Below are 15,028 nucleotides of genomic sequence, written 5' to 3' on the forward strand. Positions count from 1 at the left end.
ACTATCTGGAAATTTTCTATCATTGTCCCAATTATGTAAAATAAAATTCAAAATTCAAATAAATCATATACTTAGATGTTATATACTTATGACTTACATAAATTTAATTACAAATTGTGTGCTTAAAATTTTAAGTATACATTCTTAAATTAATTTTAAATATAAATTCTCAGGATGCTGCACATCTTTAAATTTGTGCCATGCTTTATTGGAAGCAATAGAATTGTGGTTTTAGGTAAAATTGAAATTTCCTGAGATAGTCATATAATTTTTAAGCCCACTCCTTTTGAGGTGAGACAAACAATAAATCTGAAAGTCTGCATCCAGTTTCTCTTATCAACCTTAAAGATTATCTATAAAAATTTAGTTTAAAGCACTGACTTTTAGCCTGACCTGTGTTGGCACAGTGGATAATGCATCAACCTGGAATGCTGAGGTCTCTGGACACCTGGGCTTGCCCAGTCCAGGCACATATGCAAAGCAACTATGATTTAATGCTTCCTGCTCCTCCCCTCCTCCCACCTTTGTCTCTCTCTCTCTCTCTATCTTTTTCTCTCTCTCTAAGATCAATACATAAAATCTTTAAAAAAAAAAAAAAAGAGCATTGACTTTTTTTTTCATTTTTCCGAAGCTGGAAACGGGGAGGCAGTCAGACAGACTCCTGCATGCGCCCAACCGGGATCCACCCGGCATGCCCACCAGGGGGCGATGCTCTGCCCATCTGGGGCATTGCTCTGTTGCAACCAGAGCCATTCTAGCGCCTGAGGCAGAGGCCACAGAGCCATCCTCAGCGCCCTGGCCATCTTTGCTCCAATGGAGCCTTGGCTGCGGGAGGGGAAGAGAGAGACAGAGAGGAAGGAGAGGGGGAGGGGTGGAGAAGCAGATGGGTGCTTCTCCTGTGTGCCCTGGCTGGGAATCGAACCCAGGACTCCTGCATGCCAGGCCAACGCTCTATCACTGAGCCAACCGGCCAGGACCGACCTTTTTTTTTTTTTTAGGTGAGTGGAGGGGAGACAGTGAGGCAGACTACCACATATGCCCTGACGACGATTCACCTGGCAATCCCATCTAGGGCCAATGCTTAAAGTACTGACATATTTTTAGCACCTGAGGCTGACATGCTCGGACCAACCCAGCCATCCTCAGGGCCCGGGGCCATGCTGAAACCAATCGAGCCACTGGCTGTGGGAGGTGGAGATGGAGAGCAATGGGGGCAGATGGTTGCTTCTCCTGTGTGACTTGACCAGGAATCGAACTTGGGATGTCCATAGACTCGGCCAATGCTCTATCCATTGTGCCACTGGCCAGGGCCAGCATGGACTTTTAAAAATATAACATCAGCATGAAATTTGGGGTAACTCTTTTCCCTGGAAGCCTATGAAATAGAGTTCTTCCAAAGGAAGAAATATTGTTCTTTTTATTTTCCAGAAACTTCACTCAATATATTTAAGAAGTCAGATTTCATATGTCTGAGAAATGGGGTACTGAAAATGCTTAAAACTAAAAAACATTAACTAGCCTGGCCAGGCCATGGCACAGTAGATAGAGCATTGGCCTGGGATGCAAAGCACCCAGGTTTAAAACCCTGAGGTCACCTGCTTGAGCACAGGATCATCAGGCTTGAGCGTGGGCCCACCAGCTCGAGCGTGGGATCATGGACATGACCCCATGGTCACTGGCTTGAGCTCAAGGTTGTTCGCTTGAGCAAGAGTCACTGACTCAGCTGGAACCTCCCCGCCCCCCATCAAGGTACATATAAGAAAGCAATCGATGAACTAAGGTGCTGCAACAAAGAATTGATGTTTCTCATCTCTCTCCCTCCCTGTCTGTCTATCCATATCTGTCCCTCTCTCTCTTTCTCACTAAAAAAAAAATTTTTTTAAATAAAAACATTCACTGAAAAGTACTTAGCTTAGAAATTACAAAAATAGAAGACATCAATAAAATATATTCTACATAAGACATAGCAATCATAGACTACTTATGATATAAAATATACTTACAGAATTTTAGTATCAGCAGAAAATAATTATATAGTATTGAGTGAGGGGAAATCTGATTATTCAATCTTGTCTTTGATTGAGTTCTATGTAAATAGAAATTTCTATTAAGAACTATTTTTGGTATAAAAGGTAATCAGATTCAAGAGTGTTTTGGAATAACCTGAGATGTTAGAAAAGAGATGTATACAATCAAAACAGGTTCCTTAAATGGCATTAATAATTAAATCAATTAAATACAACTAAGTGGCATTAAAATACAAGAATAAAAATAGTAACAATTATAAAATGCCATTTTGCCACTGTTGGTATTTACCAAAGTATTAAAGTAAAAATATTAGAGAAGTAATACTTCCACACTAGAATGGGGGGGGAAGGGTGAATAAAATTTAAAGTACTTATGAATCATTAAGAAACAAGTGGATTTATGGAATAGTAATTCTTCCAAATGGAGCACATAACTGCAGGTAAGTAAAGTATATTATCGACACCACACTTAAGGAAAAATATTATCACTTTCAGAGAATCCTTGACTTCTCATGTCTCTGGGGGCCTTTCAACTGCGTTGGCCTCCTGAGGACGAAGGACAGTGTAAGCTGACCTGAATGTGCCATCACCACTCTGTTGTGAATAGCAAATGAAGGTGGCCCACAGTAAAGCAAAGAGCCCACTGTAAGCTGTTCTCCACTGAAGAGGAACAAGAATAAAATTGGTCAGCTGTAACAGAAAGAGAGAGTATGTTAGGGCTCCCTATAAACTGAAGGCAGGAGTTAGTATTCTGAGTGGCTTAAAACTCACCTATACAGGGAGCATTTGAGATCTTTTTTTTTTTAATTCATTGAGAGGAGGAGATGCAGAGACAGACTCTCACATGAACCCGATGGGGATCCACCCAGCAAGCCCATTAGGGGGCAATGCTCTGCCCATATGGGGCTTTGCTCTGTTGCTCAGCAGCTGAGCTTTTAGCACCTGAAGCAGAGGCTATGAAGCCATCCTCACCCCCGAGGCCCAACTTGCTACAATTGAGCTTTGGCTGCAGGAGAGGAAGAGAGAGAGAGACATAGAAAGAGAGAGAGATTGAGAAGTGAGAGGGGAAAGGGTGGAGAAGCAGGTGGGTGCTTCTCCTGTGTGCCCTGACTGGGAATTGAACCCAGGACATCCATACGCCGGGCTGACACTCTACCACTGAGCCAATCAGCAAGGGCCTGCATTTGAGATCTTGATCCTAGGCATATGTCATTAGTGTGGCTCAAATAAACTCTTATTCAAAAAATAATAATAAGACTGACCAGGCGGTGGCACGATGGATAGAGCATCAGACTGGGACGCAGAGGACCCAGGTTTGGAATCCCTAGGTCACCGGCTTGAGCATGGGCTCATCTGGTTTGAGCGTGGGTTCACCAGCTTGAGCGCCTGGTCACTTGCTTGAGCGTGGGGTCATAGACATGACCCCATGGTCACTGGCTTGAGCCCAAAGGGTCACTGGCTTGAAGCCCAAGGTCGCTAGTTGACCCCAAGGTTGCTGGCTTGAGCAAGGGGTTACTTTCTTTGCTACCCCCCCCCCCAGGTCAAGGCACATATGAGAAAGCAATCAATGAACAATGCCACAATGAAGAATTGATGCTTCTCATCTCTCTCCCTTCCTGTCTGTCTATCCTTATCTGTCCCTCTCTCTGTCTCTCTGTCTCTGGCACAAAAAAAAAAAATAAGTAAAAATTAAAAAAATAATAACAATAACTCACCTGTACAAAAGGCCAGTACATCAGACCACTCTAGAATAAAAATTAAAATTTTTAATTAGAATGCCTTTTAATCACACAAATCAATCCCAAAGTTCATTCTATAAAAGATTAAGAAATACCAGGCAGATATAATACAGAGGTGGTATTATATTGTAGACTAAGCCGATTAGACTACTAAGGTCTCTTGAATAGAAGAGGGTGGGGAATTGTGGGAAAAGCTGTGAGGTACAAGACATTTACATTAGTTATATTCACAGGTGCAGAATAAAAAGACTACCAGAATCAGTTAAGACAACCACTTTAAAATTAACAACATATATGTATATATTGCAATTTTCCTGTTAGCCCAAGCAAATAATACCGGAATATATTTATTAAAGGATCATCGATAAATTTTTTTAACTATGCCAAATCATTCTTTATGGAATGATTTGCTAATAATACTAGGCATTGGCACAGTGGATAGAGCGTTAGACTGGGACACGGAGGATCCAGGTTCAAAACTCCAAGGTCACCGGCTTGAACTCAAGGTTGCAGGCTTGAGCAAGGGGTTACTCGGTCTGCTGTAGCCCCCAGTCAAGGCACATATGAGAAAGCAATCACTGAACAACTAAGGTGCTGCAACGAAGAATTGATGTTTCTCATCTCTTTCCCATCCTGTCTGTCTATCCCTATCTGTCCCTCTTTCTGTCTCTCTCTGTCTCTGTCACACACAAAAAAAAAAGTTTAGCTGACATTTTGGTTTTTACAAAATATTTTGATATAGATTTATTTTAACAGGCTTTTTAACCTGTACATTCTGACAAAATGTCATTATTGTGGACTTTTTTTTTCAAAGATAGAAGTCTTGGTATGTAAATTATAACTTTAAAAAAAAAGGCTATAGGTTTTATAAATAGTCCTTAAAAGTAGTACTACATTAGTAATATAAAGGTGCTATTATTTTCTTTTTTATTTTACTAATCTGTTTCCTAAAATTTCTACAATGAACCATTGCAATAAAAGCTATTTAAAATATATATTCATTTAAGAATTCACTTCTTTAGCAAAAAGGATCAGAAGCATAAACTCATCCAAACGTGGCTTTACTTCTTATGGCAATATTTTTCTTTCAGAACAGAACATCGTCTAGTGCACAGACCCTGCTCTCCCCATTCCCCACTAACTCCCAGAGAAATGGCTAGTTCCAGGTCTGATACCAGGCAGGTGAAGATATAAGATGAACCTAGAGCATCTTGTTATAAAAGGAAGGAAGTGTTCTGTTTTGTTTTAATGGGGGTTATCACAAGGCATAGCAGCCACCTTGAAGGGAACCTCACTGGCTAAATCTGGGACACTGAAGCACCAAAAATAATTACACACAGTAATGAAATGTAAGCCAGTGGGAAAAAAAATGAGGATCCCTGAGTCCATACTGATAATAATTAGAGAAATAAGTGAATAAATAACTGGGATAGAAGACTGGGCATTTGTTTACAGAACGCCAAGAGCCACCCTGTAAATGTGGGACCAGGGCTGGAATTGGCAATCATCACAGCAGCAAAGACTAGTTCAGGCAGAATTGCCAGTGGGTGCCAAATTTGGGTTTGGGGTGGAATATTCTAATGGGAAGCAGGATATTTATTTGCATGGTCTTAAAGTGCCTCCCTACAGATTATTAGTTTCAATATATGTGGTTAGTGTGAAAAATGTGAAAAACACCATGGCTACATTTTCAAATGTCTGTCTTACCTTATATGTATTCCAGAATTTCTGTTTCAGGTCCAAAAATATGTCATCCTTTCCCTGGAGAATACTCATACCTATTTGCAAAAACACACACCGGAAGAATTTTTAAAGATTTAGTAGGAAGAACACTTCAACATTCAAGTTTCCCATTTCAATATGTAAAGTAACCACCACTATTCACTTACTCAATATGTCCTTCTGACTCAACACAGAAAACAGAATATAATCTCCCTTTTAAAACTAGATACATTTTTAAAGGAATGATAAATTTGGAGTGAGAATAGTAGGGCATAAAAGATAAAGGGGAATGATTAAAAAAAAAGTAAGAAAATTCACAAAAACAGCAGTGTTAGGATAGTGAGACTACTAATGACTTCTCTCCCTTTCAAACTTTTTGTGAAATGCTTAAAATTTTTAAAACTTAATTACCTTTTTATTTTTTTATTTTTATTTATTTATTTACTTTGGAGAGAGACATCAACCCGTTGTTCCACTTACTCATGCCATCATTGGTTGATTCTTTTTAAATTTATTTATTTATTTATTTATTTATTTATTTATTTATTTATTTATTTATTTTGTGGCAGAGACAGAGAGAGGGACAGATAGACCAGAAGGGAGAGAGATGAAAAGCATCAATTCTTCATTGCAGCACCTTAGTTTCTCATTGATTGCTTTCTCACATCTGGGGAAGGAGGGGCTACAGCAGACCTAGTGACCCCTTGCTCAAGCCAGTGACTTTGATGAGCCGTGCTCAAACCAGATAAGCCCGTGCTCAAGTGGCGACCTCGGGGTCTCTAACCTGGGTCCTCCGCATCCCAGTCCAATGCTCTATCAACTGCGCCACCACCTGGTCAGACGGTTGATTCCTGTACGGTATGTGCCCTGACTAGGGATCAAACCCGCGACCTTGGCATGTTGGGATGATGCTCTAGCAAGCTGAGCCACCTCGCCAGGACCCTTAGTTACCTTTTTTAAAAACAGTTGATGGACTCTGGGTATTCTGGCAGCTACAAGTTTCCCAACAAAGGAAGAAGCTTTTAAATCAGAACTGGAAAGGAGAACACCAATTCAGCCTTCCTAAAAGCATTTTGAAACTGATGTTCAACAACTCTGAAAGAAGTTCAAGAAGCAAAGACAAAAACCCTCCTATTTTAGGGAGGGTATATAATTCTCCCCCAACTCCAAATAGGAAGAAGGGGAAATAAAAATCTTTTTAGTCACTTTGCAGTAAATTCTTAGAACAGGACTCATCAGAAAACCCAAGTGGAATATTGGTAATACCTCAATCCACTTACCCAGCACTAATTAAGTGCTAAGCACTTTAGGTGCATTTCATTTGACCCCCTAACCATCAGCTGGGGATGGCAGAATTCAGAAAAGGAAAAGAGCTCAGGGAGGTTCATAGTGGTTTTAAGACCAACCCAGGTGTGGACTCCAACCCAAACCTCTTAATCACTACTCAAGCTCCCCAAAGCACAAAGGATTCTCTGCTATAGCAGGGGTCAGGAACCTATGGCTCGTGAGCCAGATGTGGCTCTTTTGATGGCTGTATCTGGCTCACAGACAAATCTTTAATAAAAAAAAATAACGTTAAAAATATAAAACATTTTCATGTATTACAATCCATTTATTTCCTACCACTCGTATTCATGGTTGTGGGTGGCTGAAGCCAATCACAGCTGTCCTCTGGGACACCAAATTTTTTGGGATAATGCATAACGTACGTGGGTTGTTGTATGGCTCTCACAGAATTACATTTTAAAATATGTGGCGTTCATGGCTCTCTCAGCCAAAAAGTTTCCCGATCCCTGTGCTATAGGTATTTTCCAAGTTGGAAGGGCCTGGAGCAAACATCTAACCCTACTGGTTAGAGTTTAACAGGGGGACAGGGAAACTGGATCAGAAATCTGAAAAGCAAAAAAACAAAACAAAACAAAACAAAACAAAACAAAACAAAACACAGGCCCTGGCCGGTTGGCTCGGTGGTAGAGCATCGGCCTAGCGTGCGGAGGACCCGGGTTCGATTCCCGGCCAGGGCACACAGGAGAAGCGCCCATTTGCTTCTCCACCCCTCCGCCGCACTTTCCTCTCTGTCTCTCTCTTCCCCTCCCGCAGCCAAGGCTCCATTGGAGCAAAGATGGCCCGGGCGCTGGGGATGGCTCTGTGGCCTCTGCCTCAGGCGCTAGAGTGGCTCTGGTCGCAACATGGCGACGCCCAGGATGGGCAGAGCATCGCCCCCTGGTGGGCAGAGCTTCGCCCCTGGTGGGCGTGTCGGGTGGATCCCGGTCGGGCGCATGCGGGAGTCTGTCTGACTGTCTCTCCCTGTTTCCAGCTTCAGAAAAATGCAAAAAAAAAAAAAAAAAACAAAACAACAACTGGGCAGGACTCAGTTTCAGAGGCCTCAGACCAAAACCATAGGCCTCCCCAAATCCTACTACTGAAGCGTCTTTTGGTTTCAATCATACTGACAACACTCATTGAGACTGAGAACACCGCAAGAAATGTTTTGTCCCGGGGCAAGTCACTTAAAGCCCTTTGAGCCTCGGTTTCCTGGTCTGTAATGTGGGAATAAGAGTACCTGCCTCACTAGGTTGTTAGGATTAAATGGGAATCTGACTCCCAAATCCCAGCCCCGGCTCCCATCACCAGTGTACAAGAACACTAGTAACAGGTACCATGAACCAGTTTGCAAATCTGGCCAGGAAGTCACGTCCTGGGAACAGACACATATCTGACAAACCAGGGGGTCCCTGCTCTCAGGTTCTCCATTCCTCTGACTTCCATGACCTCCCTGAAACCATGGGCCTTGTGTTTGGCTGAGACTGCATCAAGCAGTCCTGACCTTCCAAGTTCTCTGTGGGGTTTGTGAAGAAAAGAACAGAATCTGCCCCCCCCCCCCCGCCCCCAATAAGATCTATGGAGCAGTAGGTTTCTTCAGGGTGGTGACTTGACCACCTCAACCTGATTGAGTAGGCACCGATAGCCACTGACAAGAAGACCTCTCGGGGGGTGATCTGTGATCCCCAATGCCAAGACCAGGTCCAGGACTCTTGAATTTTCCAGGAGCATGGCTGCCCCTCCCCAACCCATTCCCTTCCAGGTTACGGAAATTGAAGACAGTGGAGGTCACAGAGCCCTTTTCACCGTTTTTGGTGTTTAGGGCCCTGAGCAAGGTTCCCAAAGTCAAGCCCTCCGACTAGGCTTTTCTTAGGAAGGAACTCCCAGGGTACTCACAGGTAGGGAGTCCTCTATAGCAGAGGTCCCCTTCATTTTCCGTGGCTTTTGATGTGAGGATAGGATCCACCTTCCTATTCCCCACCCTACCCAGGCAGGGCTAGGACCCTGAGCTTAAATTTTCTGGGGAACCTGGCCAGATCTCAGGTTCCACCAACAATATCCCTTATAGGGCCAAGTCTCCTCACTTTTATTGATGGGTTGGAAAGAAACATCCACCAGTGGAAAGCTCTGTGGATTTTCCCAGGACCAGAACGGGCTGACCCACAACTAGGTCAGCAGGCTTGCAGCTGCTATGACAACGGGATGGGGTCTCCTAGACACTCTGTGGATCTTTTTCAGGGGGAAATAGACCCCAGCCCTGCCTCCCTCCAATGCCTCTCCCCCTGAAATCTCCAGCCTGGGACTATTCACAGCCCTAGAATCCGAACTGCGCTCCCCAACCCCCTTAATCCCGGATCCCCAAACTTCTAGGCCCTCGCACCTTCGCCTCCAGCCCCCTCCTCGCCCCACTCATCACCACCAAGGCTTACGGCCCCGGTCCTGGCCCCTGCCTCCATTCCCCCAATCTTGGACCCTGGCCCTCCAGCTCCAGCCCCTTGAACCCTGCCCGGGCACCTCACCGACGTAGAAGGCCGAGCAGACCACCGGCATGCCGACGCCCTGGTCGTACAGCAGCTTGGTCAGGATAGCGCGCGGAGTGCGGCCTGGAAACGCGTGCTCCAGCAGGCGCTGCCACACGTAAATGAAGTTCGCGTGGAAGGTCATGGTCACCGTGGCCACACACCGCGTCTGCTGCCAGTCAGCCGGGCCGCCGCTCAGCCGCTGCTGCAGCGCATCGCCGGTCGAAAAGAGCGCTCCGTAAAGCAGCACGTTCGTGGGCCACGGGTGGCGCCGGGCTGTGCGCAGCAGCGCCCGCCACCAGCCTGCCATGCCGCGCGGTGGGCGCCCGCCAGCGACCGCCGCGGGCTCCCGGCACAACGCCCGTCGCTGTCTCCAACACAGCCGGCTGTGCCTCCTGCTGCCACCTGTACCTGCCTCCGCCAGATGCTCCAGCGCGATTGGGCGCCCAGCGCGCACACCCAGTCCCGTGGCCACTAGCCATTTTGTGGGCTGAGCATTCAAAATGCGGCTGCTCTCCAGAATGCATGATCCATTTACAAGAAATGTCCAGAAGAGAAAAAGCCATGGAGGCAGAAAAGTAGACTACTGGTTGTCAGGGGCTGGGCGATGGGGTTGTGTGTGTGTGTGTGGGGGGGGGGGGGGCCAGGGGGAGCAGGTGCTAAGTGACCGCTAATTGGGGTTTTTTGGGGGGTGATGAAATGTTCTCTAGTTAGATAGTGGTAATGGTTGCACAGAAAATCATTAAATGCACTTTAAAATGATGAATTTTATGGTATGTAAATTATACCTCCCAAATAAAAGGTTTAAAAGGGGGTGGGGAATGGATACCAAAACTCAGTTACCAGGATGGCAGTGTATTTTAAATGTTTACATGTGAGGAATTCACACTTTCGACACACACAATAGACTAACTTTGGAGACAAATACAAATTTTTAAATTTTTAATTTCATGAATGTGAAGTGGGGCTCAATGGGCCTACTGCCTTCTTTTCAGAGTTTGTGACTCGATGAATATTGCCTATATATATATATATATATATATATATATATATATGCATGCTGAGCTCCCAGGCACTGTCCTAGAAGCAGGGGGTCATTGGGAACCCAACAGCAGATATAATCTTTGACCTCATAGAACTCAGTGTCTCCTTGCTTCTTTCCCCATGTTATTCTTTTTCTTCCTTCACTGTAATTTCCAACCCATTTTCATTCTCTGTGTGTGTCTCTCCTCTTTCTTAACCCTATTTTATTTAATTTTCTAATTTTAACTGCATTTAGAAATAATTGCAGACAGAAAAAAAAGTTGCAAGAGTAGTACAGAATTTCCATATAATTTTCACCCACACCTCCCCAAATATTGATGTCTTACATGACCACTGGGGTGGGGAACATTCCCCCCAACCCTTAAGGATCTTTTGGATGATCTAATAGTTCAATAGACATGGGAAAGACCCTGGTAGATTAGTTCAGTTAGTTAGAGCATTGTCCTGAAACACCAGGGTTGGGGCATATATGAGAAGTGACCAGTGAATGCACAACTAACTGAAACAATAAATGAATGCTTCCCTTTCTGTCCCCCCTCTTCCTCTCTCTGTCTCTCTAAAATAATAATATATAGATGAGACATATTGGCAAGAGAAAATAACCAAATTTAATACATACATTATATATATATAGAAACCCCACATGTATGAGAGTCAGAGACACCACATGCAGGAGAGGATCTGAGACAGAAAGGGGGACTGAGGTATGTAAGACACCCTGAGCTAGGGATGAGGTAACACACTTGAGGCTTCAGAAGATCGTTGCAGGGAAAGCCCATGTTCAGTAATTAGTAGTTTGCCCTGCATACAGGTAGGCCAAAAAATGTTCTCTCTGATAATATTATAGTCAAGGCCCCTAATTCAAGTTCTTCCAGGTAGTCAAGGGAGAAGCAAAAGTTGCCTTTAGCCCAAAACAATTCCCATACCACAGAGGCACATCTTGGGGTGACTCTGAACCCCCACAGTACAGAGTTTTCATATATTCTTCACCCAAGCTTCCCCAAATAACCACAGTACAATTATCGAACAACAAAACAAGTACTGATGTAATATAATTACCTCATTTCCATACCTTATTCAAATTATTGCCAATCCTAAAAGCTTTGGTACATATATACTATGGAATACTACTCAGCCATAAGAAATGATGACATCGGATCCTTTACAACAACATGGATGGACCTTGATAACATTATACTGAGTGAAATAAGTAAATCAGAAAAAACTAAGAACTATATGATTCCATACATAGTGGGACATAAAAATGAGACTCAGAGACATGGACAAGAGTGTGGGGGTTATGGAGAGGGAGGGAGGAGAGGGAGGGGATTGGGGGAGGGGAGGGGCACAAAGAAAACCAGTTAGAAGGTGATGGAAGACAATTGGACTTTGGGTGATGAGAATGCAGCATAATCAAATGTCAAAATAACCTAGAGATGTTTTCTCTGAACATATGTACCCTGATTTATCAATGTCACCCCATTAAAATTAATTTTTAAAAAAAAATTATTGCCAATCCTGACCTGTGGTGGTGCAGTGGATAGAGCATCGACCTGGAATGCTGAGGTTGCCAGTTCAAAACCCTGGGCTTGCCCAGCCAAGGCACATATGACAAGCAAGCAATGAACAACTAAAGTAAAGCAACTATAAGTTGATACTTCTTGCTTTCCCCTCCTCTCTCTGTAAATCAATCAATAAATCTTTTAAAAATTATTGCCACCTGACCAGGCAGTGGCACAGTCGTTAGAGTGTTGGACTGGGACACAGAGGACCCAGGTTCAAAACCCCAGGGTCACCGGCTTGAGTGCGATCTCATCTGACTTGAGTGAGGGCTCATCAACTTGAGCCCAAGGTTGCTGGCTTGAGCAAGGGGTCACTCGCTCTGCTGAAGCACCTCCCCACCCCCCCACCCCCATCAAGGCACATATGAGAAAGCAATCAATGAACAACTAAGGTCTGCAACAAAAAATTGATGCTTTTCATCTCTCTCCCTTCCCGTCTGTTTGTCCCTATCTGTCCCTTTCTGTTTCTCTCACACACAAAAAAAATTATTGCCAATTGCTCCACTAAAAAAAGTCCTTTTCCTAATCCGGCATCTAAACCCAAAACACTTTTCTTGCATTGAATTGTTGTATATTGCCTTATTCTCCAATCTGGGCACTAAACAGTTATTTTGTAGACCATTTCTCCATTTGTCAACCCCACTGTTATGGGCTGAATTGAACCCCCCCCCCAAATCCACATGTTGAAGCCTAATACCCACGTGACTATCTGGAGATAAGGCCTTTAAAGAGGTGATTGAGTTAAAAATGAGCCCGTTGGATAGGCCCTAACCCACTCTGCCTGGTCCCCTTACAAGAGGAAATTTGGACACACAGAGACACCTGGGCAGAGCATGCTCAGAGGAAAGATCATGTGAGGACAGAGTAAGAGAGAGACCCTCTGGGAGAAAGGCCTCAGTAGAAACCAACCCAGCTGACACCTAGACCTTGGACTTCTAGCCTCCAGAACTGTAAGAAATTAACTTGAGTGTTTTTTTTAACCTACCTACCATGTGGTATCTTGTTCTGGCAGCCCTAGCCAACTAATACACCCATTCTTTTCAAATCTTTGGAATCTGCCACTTTCTGTGTTCTTTGACCCTTTCTATTGTTGGGCAAACCAATGTGTTTCAAGTGTGAAACACGTGTGTTTAGGTTTGCTCACTTGTATTTTGCATTGGCGCGAGGCAGCACCATGTGTGTATAGTGTATGTAAGGCTGCAGGTTGCAAATTGCTGATAAATTGCTGATTGCCTGCCTCAATTGGGAGGGGTAATTGTTTGCTGGAGAGTGGGTGTTTCTGCCTGGCCTGTTTTGCTGGAGAGTGCTGAGGGGCCTGGGAGCCCTGCTGAGGCTGCTGGGGTCCTGTGAGTCCGGAGGGGTGAGCCCAGAGAAGGAGTCTGGGTTGTAGAACTGGAGACCAAGTCAGGGCTTGGAAGCCCTGAGAGAAAGGGAAGCAGTTTTCCCTGCCTGTTTGTTTGTCCACCATTATGAGACTTTAATAAACAGAATAGCCCACCATTTTCTGGCTCCACAGTTCCTTAACCGTCTGCCCAAATCCAATGTGAATCTGCATGGCCATGGTGGCCACTGGCCTTACACTATCTATTTCTAGCCCTCCTTTCTCCTTGTTCTTGTTACTACTAGTTCCAAGCAAAACTTCCTGTCAGAGTTTTCCCAGCAAGGCAGGCTCCTAGCTCACCAAATCATCTCTGTTCATTACTTATATTCTTCCTATATTATTTTCTTATTGCTGCTGTAACAAGTTACCACAAATTTAGTGGCTCAAAACAACATGCATTTGTTGTCTTCGAGTTTTCGAGGTCAGAATTCTAAAATGGGCCCACAGGGCTGCATTCCCTCTGGAGGCCCTGGAGGAGAATGCTTCTCCTTTCCTTTCCAGCCTCTAGAGGCCCCCTGCATTCCACAAAGGCCTCTATCAACTGAAAAATAATGTCCACCAAGTGTCTCATTGACAAAAGGATTTATTTGGGAAGAAAGAAAAAGGTTGTAACCCAGTGCTTACAGACACGGCAAGCCAGGTGCACACACTGCAGGGTGTACCAAGATGGAGAAATATATGTAGAAGAGAAAATGAAGTTAAGGGGAGGGACAGTTACAACTGTAGAGCTTTACTGAGAGCAGAGCTTTTCCTATAGGATGGCCTAGTGTAAGAACTCCTCCCATAAACCCTAGCTCCTCCCATAGTCCCATGGTAGCTTAAATTCTCAGTCATAATCTTTGTTTCCCCTTTCCCCAACTTCAAAATCAGCAGCGTGGCATCTTCCCAGCTAGACAGGCTCCTAGCTCACCAAAGCCTCTTTGTTTATTATCTCTATTCCCCTTGTATTGTTGTAAGGTACCAAAAAGCTGAAAATTGATATTGATATTCTGGGAGGAAAGGTCAGGCTTTCCTATCAGGCTTTCTTGTCCCCTCCCTCCTTCAGGGAGGGGAGGGAGAAGAGTGTAGAAGTTTCTGGCTTGCAAGAACAATAGGTCATTCAGTTTTAAATCTAAAATAAAGGTTAACCTAGAAACTTCTTCTCTTTCAATAGGAGGCAGAATTTACATACCACCTTGCATTGATTGTAGTTCCTCCCCCTTCCTGGATTCTTGAGGGTAAAATACTTCTAGGTTAGTGAGGGAAGTTGAACCCTGAAAGATTTGTAAACATCTTTGATTGTGTTACCTTGCAAGTCTTAATATTTCTTTGTATCCCCTAAACCAGGGGTCCCCAAACATTTTACACAGGGGGCCAGTTCACTGTCCCTCAGACCGTTGGAGGGCCGCCACATACAGTGCTCCTCTCACTGACCACCAATGAAAGAGGTGCCCCTTCTGGAAGTGCAGCGAGGGCTGGATAAATGGCCTCAGAGGGCCGCATGCGGCCCATGGGCCCATAGTTTGGGGACACCTGCCCTAAACAAATGTTGCCAGCCTGTGCCATGATGTCATGCTCTCTCTCACCTGTGTGTGATCAAGAGTATATAAACAGCCCCTGAACTATTTTTGGGACTGCATGATTTGGGCCTGCAGATGCCCCATGTCAGCCATATACGGCCGGTATATTTAAAATTTCCTCCTTTAATAAAACTCTTCAAAATTCATCTGGA

At 44.3% G+C, this 15,028-nt stretch overlaps 1 protein-coding gene across 2 annotated transcripts; it reads right to left on the bottom strand.

Annotated features, from left to right (window-relative positions):
* Positions 1-283: 283 nt before the first annotated feature.
* On the bottom strand, positions 284-9,743 carry MPV17L (MPV17 mitochondrial inner membrane protein like). 2 transcript variants are annotated; one of them, XM_066382575.1, is made up of 4 exons: positions 9,331-9,743; positions 5,474-5,544; positions 3,743-3,772; positions 284-2,717 (listed from the first exon to the last, which is right to left on the bottom strand). In XM_066382575.1, the coding sequence occupies exons 1-4, from the start codon at positions 9,638-9,640 to the stop codon at positions 2,538-2,540; spliced, it is 591 nt and encodes a 196-aa protein (XP_066238672.1). In that variant the 5' UTR covers positions 9,641-9,743; the 3' UTR covers positions 284-2,537. The 2 variants fall into 2 exon arrangements, with proteins under 2 accessions (XP_066238672.1, XP_066238673.1); XM_066382576.1 differs by lacking the exon at positions 5,474-5,544.
* Positions 9,744-15,028: the final 5,285 nt, after the last annotated feature.

This window comes from Saccopteryx leptura, chromosome 4, assembly GCF_036850995.1.
Source record: "Saccopteryx leptura isolate mSacLep1 chromosome 4, mSacLep1_pri_phased_curated, whole genome shotgun sequence".
NCBI classification, from domain to species: Eukaryota; Metazoa; Chordata; class Mammalia; order Chiroptera; family Emballonuridae; genus Saccopteryx; species Saccopteryx leptura.

Excerpts from the sequence above, each read along its gene's own strand:
- MPV17L (XM_066382575.1), bottom strand. The coding sequence starts at position 9,640 with ATGGCAGGCTGGTGGCGGGCGCTGCTGCGCACAGCCCGGCGCCACCCG. Across the intron at positions 3,773-5,473 it reads AATTCTGGAATACATATAAG|AGTGGTCTGATGTACTGGCC; the intron begins GTAAGACAGACA and ends TTTTTATTCTAG. Across the intron at positions 2,718-3,742 it reads TGTACTGGCCTTTTGTACAG|CTGACCAATTTTATTCTTGT; the intron begins GTGAGTTATTGT and ends TTTCTGTTACAG.